General features: G+C 40.4%; 1 protein-coding gene across 8 annotated transcripts in view; it reads left to right on the forward strand.

Annotated features, from left to right (window-relative positions):
• The window catches only part of LOC123789893 (ubiquitin carboxyl-terminal hydrolase 9X-like), a 155263-nt gene that overhangs the window by 15173 nt on the left and 124178 nt on the right, over window positions 1-15912 (forward strand). For all 8 annotated transcript variants that reach the window (XM_087859321.1, XM_087859327.1, XM_087859322.1 and 5 more), the window contains exon 2: window positions 15342-15595. In XM_087859321.1, coding sequence (XP_087715447.1) covers window positions 15491-15595 — 105 coding nt within the window. In that variant the 5' untranslated portion in view covers window positions 15342-15490. The remainder of the gene's footprint in view (window positions 1-15341; window positions 15596-15912) is intronic.

The raw sequence follows: 15912 nt of genomic DNA on the forward strand, positions 1-15912 counted from the left end.
CAAACAAACAAAACTCTACATCCAGTTTGGGGCTCAGACTTAAAACCCTGAGATTAAAAGGTTGCAAGTTCTTCCCACTGAGCCAGCCAGGGACCCTGTCCTGATATTTTTGTAGTTTTGGATTTTTACAGTTAGGTTTTTTCGTTTGTTTGTTTGTTTGTTTTTTCTGGTTTTGGTATAGTAAAGGGTCCCACTTCATTCTTTTGCACTTTTCCCTAGCACCGTTATTTTTAAAAAATTGCCTTTCCTCATTGAGTGGTCTTAGTACTCTTGTCAAGATCATTTGAGCATTTATTTCTATCTTTTGAAGATTTATTTCTGAGCTCTCTATTCTTTCCATTGGTCTTAACAGGTCTGTCTTTATATACACATTATTCTTACCACTGTAGGTTTGCAAAGTTTTGAGTCAGAAAGTTTGACATCTCCAACACTGCTCTTTTTCAAGATTGTTGTGACTATTTGGTTGTTGCTTGAGAATCTGTATGAATTTTAGGAATGGTGTATACCTGCCAAAAAAAATGTCAGGGATACCAGAGATCACATCAGTTGTGTAGATTGCTTTGGGCAGTATTGACATGTTCCCAGTAATAAGTTTTTTAGTCTGGAACATGGGATTTCTTTTCATTTGTTTACGTCTTCTAATGTATTTCAGAAATATTTTGTAGTTTTCAGTGTGCCAAGTATTTTATATCTTCAGTTTACTATTCCTAAGTCTTCTATTCTTGTTTATGCTATTGTGAATGAAGTTGTTTTCTTAATTTCCTTTTTGGGTTGTTCGTTGTTAGTGTAGGGTGCCATTGATTTTTTGGGGGTGTTGATTTTATTTGTTGCTACCTCACTGAAATCACTGATTAGTTCTCAATAATATTTTAAAAACAATTTTTTTGGAATTATTAGAGTTTTCTACTTGTGAGATCATCATATCTCCAGCAGTCATTTTTTTCCTTCTGTCTTTCTTTTTTTTTTTTTTTTTTTTAAGGTTTTATTTATTTATTTGACAGAGATAGAAACAGCCAGCGAGAGAGGGAACACAAGCAGGGGGAGTGGGAGAAGAAGAAGCAGGCTCATAGCGGAAGAGCCTGATGTGGGACTCGATCCCATAACGCCGGGATCACGCCCTGAGCCGAAGGCAGACGCTTAACCGCTGTGCCACCCAGGCGCCCCTCCTTCTGTCTTTCTGATTTGGGTGTCTTTTATTTCTTTTTCTTGCCTAAACGCTCTGGCTAAGACTTCCAGTTCTATATTAAGTAGAAGCCTTACAAGTGGATATTTCTGCCTTATTCCTGATCCTAGAGGAAAAGCTTTCAGCTTAAGTGTGACGCTTGCTCTGGGCTTTTCTTTTTCTTCCTTTTTTTTCCCCCAGATTTTTTTTATTTATTTGAGAAAGTCGGAAAGCTAGAGAGAGCACAAATGGTGGGGAGGGACAGGGGGATAGGGAGAAGCAGACTCCCACTGCGCAGGGAGCCTGATTGAGGGCTTAGCCTGAGCCAAAGTCAGACACCCAACTGTCTGAGCCATCCAGGCACCCCTGCTATGGGCTTTTCATATATGGTTTTTATGTTTGAGGTTGTTTCCTTCTATTTTACTTTGAATATTTTTATTATGTCAGAATATGAATTTTCTCTAATCCTTTTTCAGCCTGAATTGAGATGGTGATGTGGATTTTTCCCCCTTTTTTCAGTTAATGTGCCATATTTCATAAGTCGATTTTTGTTTATTGAAACATCCTTGCATTCCAGAGGGAAAAGAATCCTACTTGGTCATGGTATGTAATCCATGATGTGCTGTTGAATTTGATTTGCTACTATTTTGTTGAGTGTTTTTGTATCAGTATCATCAGGGATGTTAGAATATCATTTTCTTATTGCTAAAACACACTAAAAAAGAAAAATCTTAAATCCATAATTTAATTTCATAAATTAAGGAAACAGAAGAAAACATTTTTCCCACAGCTAGTAAAAAAAGAAGGAAATTAAGATTTGCACTGAAGTAAATAAAATAGAGGGTAGCAAAGAAAGAGAAAGTCAGTGAAACCAACTGTTGGCTTTTTGAAAAGGTCAGCAATAGAGCGCCTGGGTGGCTCAGTCAGTTAAGTGTCCGACTCCTGATGTTGGATCAGGTCTTGATTTCAGAGTCGTCCATTTAAGCCTTGAGTTGGGCTCCAGGCTGGATGTGGATCCTGATGTAGGAAAGATACAAGGGTTCAAAGTCGATGGCCAAGAAAGAATTCTTGAGATGTCTTTGTTGCAAAAAGGTGGTTGTATTAAAGCACAGGGACAGGACCCCTGTGGAGAAAGAGCTGCACTGGGATCATGATGAAGTGGGAGATGTAGGTTCTAGTCTCACAGAATCGAAGAATGAATCTCATGGACAAAGGAGAGTAAGTAAAACCACGGGGTTTTATTTTTTTTAAGATTTTATTTATTAGACAAGGAGAGAGTTAAAAAGGATAAACAGAAGGAACGACAGAGGAAGGAGGAGAAGCAGGCTCCCCGCTGAGCAGAGAGCCTGATGACATTGGGCTCAACCCCAGGGTCCCAGGATCATGACCCAAGTTGAAGGCAAACACCCAACTGACTGAACTACTACCCAGGTGCCCCGCCATAGAGTTCTGTTAAGCAAGGATGCAGAAAAAGGTGTCGGGAGAATGGCGTCCCCACAGGTTTGCCACCGAAGACTTTTAGGGTTGGCCTTTTATAGAAAGCTAACCAGAGAACTTAAATCTTTTTGACTTTGTGCAGTCAGCACCATTGATTAAGCACTAGTTATAATATGTTTAATGGCTTACTTCTTCTTTTTTTTTTTTTTTTTAATGGCTTCTTTTTAGGGCCTGGTTATTCTTTGTTGGTCACAGATACCTGTCACAACAAGACTCCACCTCTGACACCTAGGACTGGATGATCTGGTTCTATTCCCTTATCTCTGGTTTCCTTATACATCAGCATTTTGGGGATTTCTGTGAGCCTGAACCCGTAGCCACTACCTATCTCTCCCTGCCTAGCTCTGCTTTTTTCTTACTCATTCCTCCCCCTAGGATTCCCCCTGCCTCTAGGGAATGGGCTGCTTCATGCTGAAATGGGGTGGCAGGTTGTATGGCAGTTAGAATCTATCCAGGGGTTGGTCCAGAGGCTCGAGTATGGCTCCAGGGGGTCATGATGGGCAGCAAATGAACATGCATCAGCACATGCAAAAGGATGAACATAAAAAAAGTATTAGGCCCGAAATTATGATCATATCCCTTAGATAAGATCCCCAATTACCAATTTGGTCAAATAGACCAGTGGGTGTTTTGATCTTGTTTAATTGATCATGAATGTCCCATTCTAATTGGGACACCTTGAGGGAGTTATCTGTAATGTTAAAACAACACATGTGAGGAAACTTCTCACATCCCAAATGGTATAGCAACAGTAGTGACGCTGTTCTTGAAAATTCAGTCCCTTGACTTCACTTAATTCTTGGCCGAGTGTATCTAGTGCCTGGAAATTATCAGAATCCTGCTGAGCAAGCATACTGTTTTGCTTATTTTATATTGCCGTCCTAACATAAGTCCTCGAAGTCCTATAGTGAGCTTTGAGGCTGTTTTTACCAGGAGGGCTATTGTATGCTTGGCTAATAAAGCCTTTGTTTGCGATTGTACCTCAGTCGAGGTGGCTTCTAGGATAAATATGACTAAGGGATAAAATCATCAAGAAGTCTTCTTTGTTTGAGGTCTAGCCTTAACAGTATCCTAATTACAAGAAATCACTGGCAAGTGGAAGAAAACTTGTCTTACAGGAGGTAAGAGCATCCAAAGTACATCATCTAATTGAATCATAAAGAAAGTGGGATCATCCATTTTCTCCATTAAGTCTATGGTTAACTCATGCAGTGTGGTACACCGTGGCTTTAAATAAAAAAGCAATTTTGTCATCTCAGCCACATAGAATTGGTCAGAGTGCTAGCTGAGTTATATAGTAGCTGGGGAATTAATCCCATTTTCTAGTTGTTGAAATAATCATATGACCATGGGGTCCTGTTATGCCCACAGAATAACAAACAAGGAGATTGTACGTGAGCTATTGTGGCAGTTTCCCTGAAGTTTACCTCAGGTTGTCTAGTTCAGGCAAACAACATTCACAGACAATCAGAACTAGGATTTAACATCTGCAAAGGTGGGTTATTGAAACATAATTTTTCTTTCTGAAACAACCCTAATATCTGGAGATGGCCAAATCAAGACTAAAGTGTTTTACTAAACAAGTCCAATTTTAACAGAGTTGGCCTAATTATTTACATAACCTCAGCAAGAATAGTGATTGGTTATAGATGTTTTAAAGCCTGCCTTGCTGGAACTTTTATAAGGAATCTCTAGGTTGAACTTTTTTTTTTTTTTTTTAAGATTTTATTTATTTATGACAGAGAGACAGCGAGAGAGGGAACACAAGCAAGAGGAGTGTGAGAGGGAGAAGCAGGCTTCCCACCAAGCAGGGAGCCTGATGCAGGGCTCGATCCCAGGACAGTGGGATCATGACCTGAGCCGAAGGCAGATGCTTAACAGCTGAACCACCTTGGCACCCCTAGGTTGAACTTTTCATAGCCTCTCCAGGCCAGAAGCCAAGCCAAGCACCTGCCATCAGACATGCCTGCAATACATGTAGATGTGGGCAGATTACACTTTACAAGGTCCTCAGAGTATCCTGAGATTCCTGCACCTGCCAGGAAGTGACATTCTTTACTCTTAACTGGTATGGCTGCTGAGAACTCTGTAAGCAAGGTATCAGGCCACAGTCCAAGAGGTTTTATGGCTCCATGTTTCATAGAGTCACACTCAGTTTAAAACTCTCTGGTCATATCTGAGTCTATGCATGTCTCTCTCAAATATAACACATTCCAGTCAAAGCTTTGGTAAAATAACCAATGTTCCCAATGGTGTCCTGTTAACAAGGAGAACAGATTCTTATTGAACTTATGCAAATGACTATAATTGCCATGGAAGAAACAATACTTATTCTGAAGCCTTTTGAATTTTAGAGTTCTGGCAAAGAGAAAAGTTAAATGCTTCAGTTTATTTACAGATGAATACTTTATTACATTTTTATAAGTCATAATTTTCTTGAGAAAGTTTTCTTAATCTGGGAGACCAGACATTAGAGAACCAGGAACGTTTCAAACAAGAGTCACACAATTATAATCATCTTTTTAGTTCATTTAGGCCCATGTTACTATTCTTTAAATTGAATGCAACTTTATTGGGTAAGTTTTGGAAATTCTTACCCATTTCAGTTTTGATCTTAAAGACATTGAATACTTGTATTTGTCCTACAAGTCCTTCTTATAAATTTTCCTGAAGACAAAATTCATTTTGCAAGGGAAAAAGAATAATAGCTGTAAATGACAAGAGTAAAAAATGGCTGTAGCTAAGGATCTGTTTAGAGGTTACAGTATAGCTCGCCAAAAAATCTGGTTATTTCAATGACACAACCAACAGTTACATAATCAAAGTATCAAGTGATGGATGACCTTACATTAAAACACTAAGGGGCAACTGGGTGGCTCAGTCGGTTAAGCATCTCCCTTTAGCTCAGGTCATGATCCCAGAGTCCTGAGATTGAGTCCCATGTCAGACTCCTTGCTCACTGGGGTGTCTGTTTCTCTCTCTGCCTGCCGCTCCCCCAACTTGTGCTTTCTGTGTCTCTCAACTAAATAAATAAATTTTTTTAAAAAATAAATACATGTGGGGCGCCTGGGTGGCACAGTCGTTAAGCGTCTGCCTTTGGCTCAGGGAGCGATCCCAGCGTTCTGGGATCGAGCCCCACATCAGGCTCCTCTGCTGGGAGCCTGCTTCTCCCTCTCCCACTCCCCCTGCCTGTGTTCCCTGTCTCGCTGGCTGTCTCTCTCGCTTTCAAATAAATAAATAAAATCTTTAAAAATTAAATAAATAAATAAATAAATAAATAAATAAATAAATAAATAAAATGCCATGTTTCCACAAATAAGGGGGGAGTAGACAGTCCATGTTGGGCCAGAGAAGACAGGGAATTTCACTGAAACAAAGGGAGTTTCAGCAGCTTCTTGGGAATATTCCTTAAAGTCCCAGTCCTTAGGTAAACTGAACACTGTTGGTTCCAATTATAGCCTTTAACCTAGGAAATGAGTGAGGGAGGATCCCCTACATCTATTAGGTAGAACAGTGAGAGAGTCAGAGTCCCCTTTGTCTGGGAGGGCCTGTGTTTCCTCCAGCAACCTGGGTTTACTTGGGGAAAAACTGTTTAGACAATTATCCAGTATTTCAGGAGGGCGTTTACTGGTCTGGTTACCATTGAACACGTTCTGCAAGAGGCCCTTAGGGCCAGGTCCTCATTTAGAGCCCTGAAAGCCTTGATGGACCTAGGGTATCTCTGTCTACTCACCCTGTTTCCTGCAGAGTAGATCCCACTGAGGCCTTACAGTGAGTGTTACAGGAGCTCAGTCCTTTCCTAAAGTGTGCAGTCCAGATTCTTTCCAGTGGGCAGAAGGCACCCCAAGGAAGAGCCCTTGGGAACTGAAGAGACCATGTCTTAGTGTGAAGGTCGTGCCTTATTTTACCTTGCCTTAAAGAACCTGCTGTTTTTAACCTATGGAAAACACTAGAAAAGTTCTACAAGGGGAAATTACCCAATTTTGTAGTACCCAGTCCAGAGGAGTCCCTGCACATAATGGTTTGTTTCCCATCTCTTGATCCCGGTAGAATTCAGTTACAGAAAGGTGACAGTCAGCTGTTACAGAGAGGTGACTATGAAGGCATCCCTATATCGGGTCTCACCTGTGAACCAAAGCATCCCCTTGGTTTGCCTACCCAGGGTGAAAGAGTGACCTAACATCTTGATTGAAAGGGATCAGACCAGCGGGAGTAGCTACTCTTACCCATCTGTCAGCTGATCCTCCTTGTCTCCTCTGGATTTCCCCCAAATAATCTGGCCTAATCAATAAGCAGTTTAGCGAGGATAATAGTTTAAACTTTAATATTGTTTAAAAAGCTAAGAATGCGAACGAAACAGCTAGGGTCTCTCAGGGAGAGGCCTGTACTACTTATGGATGAAGCTTCCCCAGGGTGTGACCCTCTGGGCCAGTCTCTCCTTCTTTGTGTCTCAGAGACCCCAAGGTCACCACGGTAACCACAGGGTAGGTTCAGAGCGCTGGATTGCCAGTCCTTCTGTGCACTCCCCCCGATGAACTTTTAAACAAAGCAAGGAATCCTTTTAATGACCTCATTCTTTAGAGCTTTCTTGATTGAGCTCTTACTGTTTGGTCATGTAAACTCGCATAACTAGCCCCATGGTGCATGATCAGTCAGGCCAATTATAAACCAATTTCAGTTATATTTCCTCGCCTTACCCCTTGAGCACTTTTCCTGTCCATATAACTGAGTTCCCATTTGCAAGCATGGCCCTGTTGTGAGGAGTGCAGACCCTGAGATTTAGCGTCATCATAATTTCATATTTTTAGTGTTGGAAGAAGAAAGCCTCAACTATATGACCCGTTAAAGTCCCAGCCACTAATATAACCAGTCAAAGAATTGCCTGAGGGTTTGTCATTCCCTCCTTAATGCCCAAAGAATTCCAAAGGGAGTAAGTGCCCAGGAAATATTTGGCTGTCTCCAACTTACCATATAAAAGGATAGCTCTAATCTTGTTTGCTGATAACTTGGGTTTTAATTCCTGGCCATGACTAAAACTAAATTACACGTAATAGAAAAGCATATGCCTTACCAGGCAACAAAAATGAGGAAAAGATTTTCCTCCCAAAGTAAGTTTTCACCAAAGACACTTTTAAATGAAAAAGTCTATCTACATAGGCAACATTCTTCTGCCAGATAACAAAGTCTGTGGGACCACTTTTGGAACTGTTGAATCCATAAAATTCCCAGGTGTTTCAAGAAGGAATTGTGGAGGGTAAAAAGCAATTTAAATCCTAAAATGAATCCCTGATTAAAAGGGCACACTGATCGTGACGGGTTGGAAGGGGCCCTATTATAGGCACTCCCTGGAGTGGGAGAAAGTTATTTAAGAAAAGCCATTGAACAGAAAGCAGAACTGGGGGGCGCCTGGGAGGCGCAGTCGTTAAGCGTCTGCCTTTGGCTCAGGGCGTGATCCCAACGTTCTGGGATCAAGCCCCACATCAGGCTCCTTCCTAGGAGCCTGCTTCTTCCTCTCCCACTCCCCCTACTTGTGTTCCCTCTCTCGCTGGCTGTCTCTGTCAAATAAATAAATAAAATCTTAAAAAAAAACAAACAAACAGAACTGGGTAAGATTAGGCTGACATTTCCTTCTTTTGAGGAAGGGGGATTGACCAAACCTTTGTCTAGAAGCCTGTAACCTGAGATTTAAGACAGCGGCAGCACTGTTTGCCTTACCTGGCTGACAGGTGCCTAGTTTTTCTGTTTGTTAAAAGAAGACGTTATCCAAAGGAGAGATGTCTCCCTGGAAAGAAGAGGAAAGAGTTGGCTTTTACTCGCCCATCTGTGGGAGTGATCCCAGGTTTCCACACTCAAATGAAGCCGGAGACCTAGGTTCTTAAGGAGTCGAAGAATGACTGTCTCAGAGAAAGAAGAGTGGGTAAAGCTATAGAGTTTTATTAAGCAGGGATGCAGAAAAAGGTGTCAGGAGTGAGAGGGATCCCCACACGATTGCCACTGAGGGCTTTTAGGGTTGATCTTTTGTAGAAAGCTAATCAGAGAACTTAAATCTTTTTGACTTCTCTGCAGTCAGAACCATTGATTAAGGACTGGTGATAACATCTTTAATAGCATACTTCTTTTTTTTTTTTTTAATGGCTTAGTTCTTTTTAGGGTCTGGTTATTCTTTTTTTTTTTTTTTTAAGATTTTATTTATTCATTTGACAGAGACCGCGAGAGAGGGAACACAAGCAGGCGGAGTGGGAGAGGAAGAAGCAGGCTTCCTGCTGAGCAGGGAGCCTGATGCGGGGCTTGATCCCAGGACTCTGGGATCATGACCTGAGCCTAAGGCAGACACTTAACAACTGAGCCACCCGGGTGCCCTTCTAGGGTCTGGTTAATTCTTTGTTTCTTACAGGTAGCTGTTAGAATAACACCCCATCTCTGACACCTAGGACAGGATGGTCTCGTTCTATTCCCTTATCTCTGGTTTCCTTACAACTCAGCATTTTTGGGATTTCTGTGAGCCTGATCCCGTAGCCCCCTACCTATCTTTCCCTACCCAGCCCTGCCTGTCCCTTACAAAGATTTTCTATCCTGTGGAAGGAAGGGTGCTGTTAGGACTCCAGTAAATTGAATCTATAGGTTTCTGATGGTTCAGCTGTTGATAAGATTGCCTTTTTTCTTGTAAATCATGAAGACAGTTGCAAACTGATGGAGACTCTTGTCCTCTGTGATTGTGATCTCTTATCAGATAACCATTTGTTTTTCCGTTTCTTATGTTCTAGGGAAGCTAGGGGTGCCTGAGGAATGTCACACATACCCCAGCTTGGCAAGGAGGGGGGTAGGTTGTGCTTTACCCTCCACTTACCTTCTCCCTCATCATCAGGACTAAATCATGAAGAAATAGAAAATATGAATAGAGGATCGCCTGGGTGGCTCACTCAGTTAAGCGCCTGCCAGGGTCCTGGAATGGAACTTGCATCCAGCTCCCTGCTCAGTGGGGAGTGTGCTTCTCCGCCTTCTTCTGGCTGGTGCTCTCTCTCTCACTGTGTCTGTCTCTCTCAAGTAAATAAATAAAATACTTTTAAAAAAAGAAAATGTGAATAGAACTATATAGAACTAGTAAGGAGTGCATCTGTAACCAAAAATCTCCCAATAAAGAAAGTCCTGGAGTTGATGCTGTCACTCCTGAATTCTACCACATTTTTAAACAAGAACTTGAAGCAATACTTTTAAAAATTTCCCCCAGAATTGAAGTTTTCTTGTTATTTGAGTGGCCCACATTATTATCCTGATACTTCATCCAGTAAAAGACACTAAAGGAAACTGCACGCAATATCCCTTGTGAACAGTGCTGCAAAATCATCAGAAAAATATTAGCAAATAAAAAGGGTTAAAGTAGATTTACAGGATCCTGGGGGTTGGAGGGAGGGTTATGCTAGGATTGTCTTTTGCCTTTAGCAAAGTACTAATAACATCAAGGCAGTTGAGTCCCTAGAGGAATGTCAGTCTGCCTGTTTCAAGAATTTGTCAGTGGGCTCTAGGTAGTAAGGAAATTAAATAATTATTCTTCTGCCTTTGTTTCCCTCATCAGTCTCAATTGATTCAGAAAGAATTTGACAACATTCTTTCAGCATTTTGAATATATCATCATACTCCCTTCTGCTGTATAAAGTTTCTGATAATCTTACATAGCTACCCTTGTTTTTGATGAGTTACTTTTCTCTTGCCACTTTTGAGATTTTCTTTTCTTCTGCCAGTTTGATTATAATGTGCCTTTGCATGAATCTGTTAGATTTTATATTTCCTGGAATTCTTTATTGGTATTCTGATTTTCATTAGTTGCCTATAGGGGCTAAGGGCAGGCCGTCCCTATGGCACACATTACAATGAGCAATATTTTGAGTTAAAAGCAGTGAAAACCCAGCACATTCAAAAAAGCACTTTTTCAATAAAGCAGGTACACCTACCTGTACCAGGAAGAGAGCATTTACCGAGATTCTTCTTTAGGTAAGAAATTTATTTACATAATAGGACAACCTTTGTTTTCCAGACACCTCCCCTCACCTGCCCACTAATGATCTTTCTCCCCTTTGTATCTATAGAGCATTGCTTTTTTCATGCCCTGTAAGCGTCAGGTTATCTCACAGTTTTAAAAATGGTTCAACAGGAAGTTTAAAACTGAACTTTTCACGGTTTGCTTTCTGGGCTTTATTTCTTTGATAAAGTCATATTTCTCTCTATATCCTATGATTTTGTTACTTTTACAGAGAATTTGGCATTTAAAAGAACAAAAACAAAACAGACTTCCAGTCTTTACAAACTGGCTTTATGCGGAAGAAAAACCTTCCTTCAGCGTTCAGCCCAGCTAAACATTCTGGGAGCTTGCAGATCATCCTGGGAATGGATGTTTTTGTGTTTTCTTTATAGTATATATGGGTGCTTTTGACTGTTTTCATTTCCTTTTTTTCCCCTTTTGTTTCTTTGGCAGTTTTGGACTCGAGTTATTTTTGGCTTATCCTTTGCTGCTTCTGGCATACCTGCTGAACTGCAGTGTCCACTACCATGACATGGTACAGCATTAACAGTGGCTTCCAACCTGGTACCCTAACTATACTGCCACTTTCAGGTTCCTAGGAAGTCCCCAGAAAAGATAGAAATCTGGACTTAAGTCCCTCTTTATTCCTTCTGACCTGACAGAGGAGCCATTAAGAACCAGCAATTGGGTATTTTCCTTTTTGTGTTGAGCTCCTTAGGGTTTCTTTGAGCTACGTTGCTTTGAGGGATAGGCTAGTTGAAGTAAAACTTGATTAAAAATTTATCCTCCTGTAAAAATCATCCTTTTTGTTATGGATTCATTCACCTGGGTCCTGAATCAGTTTCACTTACTTGGGTCCTTAACCAGTTTGTGGCTTTCTCACAAATATATTTTGGTCCATATATTTGTTAACTGGGTGTGGAAGAGCTAGGGCCTAGAGCTTTTTTTTTTTTTTTTTTTTTTTTTTGCTTTTTTTTTTAAAGATTTTGTTTGTTTATTTGACAGAGAGAGGAGAGGCTAGAGAAGGGAATACAAGCAGAGGGAGTGGGAGAGGGGGAAATCTGCAGGGGAGTGAGAGAGGGAGAAGCAGGCTTCCCACCAAGCAGGGAGCCCGACGTGGGGCTGGATTCCAGAACACTGGTATCCTGACCTGAGCCGAAGGCAGATGCTTAACTACTAAGCCACCCAGGTGCCCCAAGGGCCTAGAGCTTTTTGTTCTGTCATCTTGCTAACCTCACTCACTTAGTACTAGCTTTTATCTTGAGAAAGGTGATACTTTTCCAGTCCTGGGATATGTTAAGAGATACTGGAGTTTGGGGCGCCTGGGTGGCACAGCGGTTAGGCATCTGCCTTCGGCTCAGGGCCTGATCCCGGCGTTATGGAATCGAGCCCCACGTCAGGCTCCTCCGCTATGAGCCTGCTTCTTCCTCTCCCACTCCCCCAGCTTGTGTTCCCTCTCTCGCTGGCTGTCTCTATCTCTGTCAAATAAATAAATAAAATCTTTAAAAAAAAGAGAGGGATACTGGAGTTTGAATATGAAAAAAATTATGATCTAAAGGAATGTTCTGGTAACTGTTTTGAATTATGTTGTAAATAATTTGAACAATTACTAAATCTTTCAGAAACTTTCTTGTAGTGCCGAGTTTCTCCCTCTGCAAAACACTCTGATTAGTATACCTTAATAAAGCCATATAATTTTTTTAAATATTTATTCATTTAAGAGAGAGAGACAGAGAGAGTACAACAGGGGAAGAGGCAGAGGGAGAGGGGGAAGCAGGTTTCCCATTGAGCCGGGAGCCAGGTATGGGACTCAGTTTGAGGACCTGGAGATCGTGACCTGAACTAAAGGCAGATCCTTAACTGACTGAGCCACCCAGGCCCCACAAGCAACATGCTATTTTATTTTATTTTATTTTTTTAAGATTTTATTTATTTATTTGACAGAGAGAGACAGCCAGCAAGAGAGGGAACACAAGCTGGGGGAGTGGGAGAGGAAGAAGCAGGCTCCTCTGATGTGGGGCTCGATACCAGAATGCTGGGATCACGCCCTGAGCCGAAAGCAGACGCTTAATGACTGCGCCACCCCGGCACCCCAACATGATATTTTAAAACAGTATTATTTCAGTCTGAGACTCCTACTTGGAATCGAGCACTAATTTCTGTTTCTTTCCTCTCTGATTAAATGGAATCTAAGATACAGTTCCCAGTCTCATTTCTAGAGAATCAAATACTCAAATGCCTCACTTTGTAGCATAAGAAAGCAAGGTATTTATTGAAAATTACCTTTGTCTTATAACAGTAAGACACTTTACTTCAGGAATTAGGTTTCTTTATAGGTATGGTGGTATTTCTATGAAAAAGACATGGAAACAGTAATTACTCTTCCTACTTTTTTTAAGATAGGAAGTGGTTTCTTTGGGCCTGAGTTAATGTTTGACTCCAGAAATTTACTTCATACATGTTTCTTGTTCATCATTTTTGATTTACCAAAAGACCAGTCTTCTAGGTAGTTACAGGTGTTAGAAGCCAGTAATCTAAAATGCTTTGGAAAAGGGGAATTTTTATGTGATGATACAGAGATGAATGTGAGTGAAAGAACAAAAACCAGGGTAAAATTTATGACCTAAAACTGGATAGATCCTGTGATGAAAGTTTGCTTAGCACTAATGAATAGCTAGAAGTGGAGCATGTTAACAGGAAAAGAAAAAAAAAGTCCTAGGGAAGTGAAATTGTGAGAAGAGAAAAAAGATGTGTAAGTAAGGAATGCTTTGTCAGAAGCAAAAGATTATTCTGTGATATGGGAGAAAGATGACTTTGTTTGAGGGAAGGGAGATTGCGCTGCCATTTTGTTTCTGCTTAGTCTAGTAACAGCCTTTTGTTGAAAATGACTTACTCCTTTTGCTAAGTTACTTAACTGTGTATCTCCAGGTAGAGGGAAATGAGCAGACAGAAAATGACAGGGGAATGAAGTTTTAAGATATTTTAGCTCAAGTGCCCAAAGGAATTCAAAGCAAAGGAAAAGCTTATGAGAAATGTGAGTAGAAAAATTCACCCTCCTCCCCTCTACTCCCACCTCCAAAAAGAAAGGATTAATTTTATCTAGGCTTGCATACTTTCTTGCCTGTGCTTTGGTGAAATCACTTAACATCTTAGACTCTCAGGTTTCTAATTCATAGAACAAATGTCACAAAATATCTATAACCTGCAGAGTCATGTAGGGATAAATAGGGTCTTGATCCTGGATCATCTGTCATCTCTGTTGCCCTCCCCCACAAAAGCACTTATGCAGAAAGCTTTGCATGTAGTTTTAAAGGAATTGGTTTATTTCAAAGTCCATCCACGGACCTCTTGTAAGTCCATCTTACAAAAGCGGTTTTGAACATGAATCTAATTAGAAAAAGGAATGACATAAATAAATATCTTTGAAGAAATTCTGGAGAACAGATTTTTTTTTTTTAAGATTTTATTTATTTATTTAACAGAGATAGACACAGCCAGTGAGAGAAGGAACACAAGCAGGGGGAGTGGGAGAGGAAGAAGCAGGCTCATAGCGGAGGAGCCTGATGTGGGGCTCGATCCCATAACGCCGGGATCACGCCCTGAGCCGAAGGCAGACGCTTAACCGCTGTGCCACCCAGGCGCCCTGGAGAACAGATATTAATGGCTTTTGATAGCGGGGGATTTAGGTATATTTAGAATAAAGACCCAGAAAGAACTTGAGAAAATTAGGATTAGAGACAGTAGATATATACACTGGGATCAGGAGCCCCCAGTAAAAGGACAAAAGAAAAAAGAGAATAAACTTGAAATAGTGAAGAATGAAATGAAATTGACAGCTCACTTTTTTGAGTTGAATGAAAAAATTATTTTTGTTAAGTTTTTTAAATAAGATTTTATTTACTTATTTGAGAGAGCACGAGAGTGAGATTGAGCAAATGAGTGAGGGGAGATGCAGAGGGAGAAGCAGACTCCTTGGGGAGCTGGGAACCTGTTATGGGACTAGATCCCAGGACTCTGGGATTATGACCTGATCTGAAGGCAGATCCTTAACCAACTGAACCACTCAGGTGCCCTGAAAAAATTATTAGAATAGTGTTTGTTAGCAACAGAATTCAAGTAAAAGATGATAGGGGGCATCTGTAAGTTTTAAAAGCCCATATAAAGCATGTTTATATGCTTGGCAAAAAGTAAAAGAGATACTTAATGTAATCTTAGGGCAATCACATATGGAGGTGTTGTGTGTGTATTTATGTATATGCCTATATTTCAGGGTCCTTATTTTTTTTTTTTAACAAAGTAGTCTACAACTTGTCTTTGAATATTTATATTTTCACAGTGTTTTTAAGTCAGCAGTTGCCAGGCATTTTTAGATTCTTTGGTAAGACAACTATGACAACTAAGAACCTTGCATTTTTTCAGGGTACTATATATAATGTTAAGACTGTATACTTTTTATGTTTTCTTGCTATAACTATTGCCACAGCAATGGGAATTTAGTAGGTTGAGTAACAGTATTAATAAGAATTTACCTTCTCACTTGTCTCTGTTAAAGCCATCTGTTAGTGACTATAGAGCATGGTAATGTTACCACCATACACATTAAAATTGGAATGATTGTCTTTTAATATTTAAAATAAATATGCCCCTTTTTCTTTCTACTTTTAGGTTATGAGATGGTCTCTGCAAGATGGTCTGTCTTTGAATTGGAAATTTTTAAGACTGACATATGCTGGTACTTTATCTCCTTTAAGTGGACTATAATTTCTTCTGTTACAACCACTACATAAACAGACAAAATAGCAAAGATCTGTTCTATGTCAAATATGACAGCCACAACTCGTGGCTCTCCAGTAGGAGGGAATGACAGCCAAGGCCAGGCTCCTGATGGACAATCTCAGCCCCCCTTCCAACAGAATCAGGTAGGTCATATTAAGGCTGTGTTTGAGTGCCATGAATTACTAAACAATAATATAGATGTCTTGAATAATTTATAATCATAGAAGCTTTTTGTTATTTTAAATTACATTTAAGAATCACTGAGACTTGTAGGAAACCTGTACTTGGTTAAAAATGTTCCTTTTTTTCTTTTTTTTTTTAAAGATTTTTATTTATTTGACAGAGACACAGTGAGAGAGGGAACATAAGCAGGGGGAATGGAAGAGGGAGAAGCAGGCTTTCTGCTGAGCAGGGAGCCCTATGCGGACTCAAGCCCAGGAACCTGGGATCATGACCTGAG

Source organism: Ursus americanus, chromosome 37 (assembly GCF_024610735.1).
Source record: "Ursus americanus isolate L20-20 chromosome 37, mUrsAme1.1.p, whole genome shotgun sequence".
Classification (NCBI taxonomy): domain Eukaryota; kingdom Metazoa; phylum Chordata; class Mammalia; order Carnivora; family Ursidae; genus Ursus; species Ursus americanus.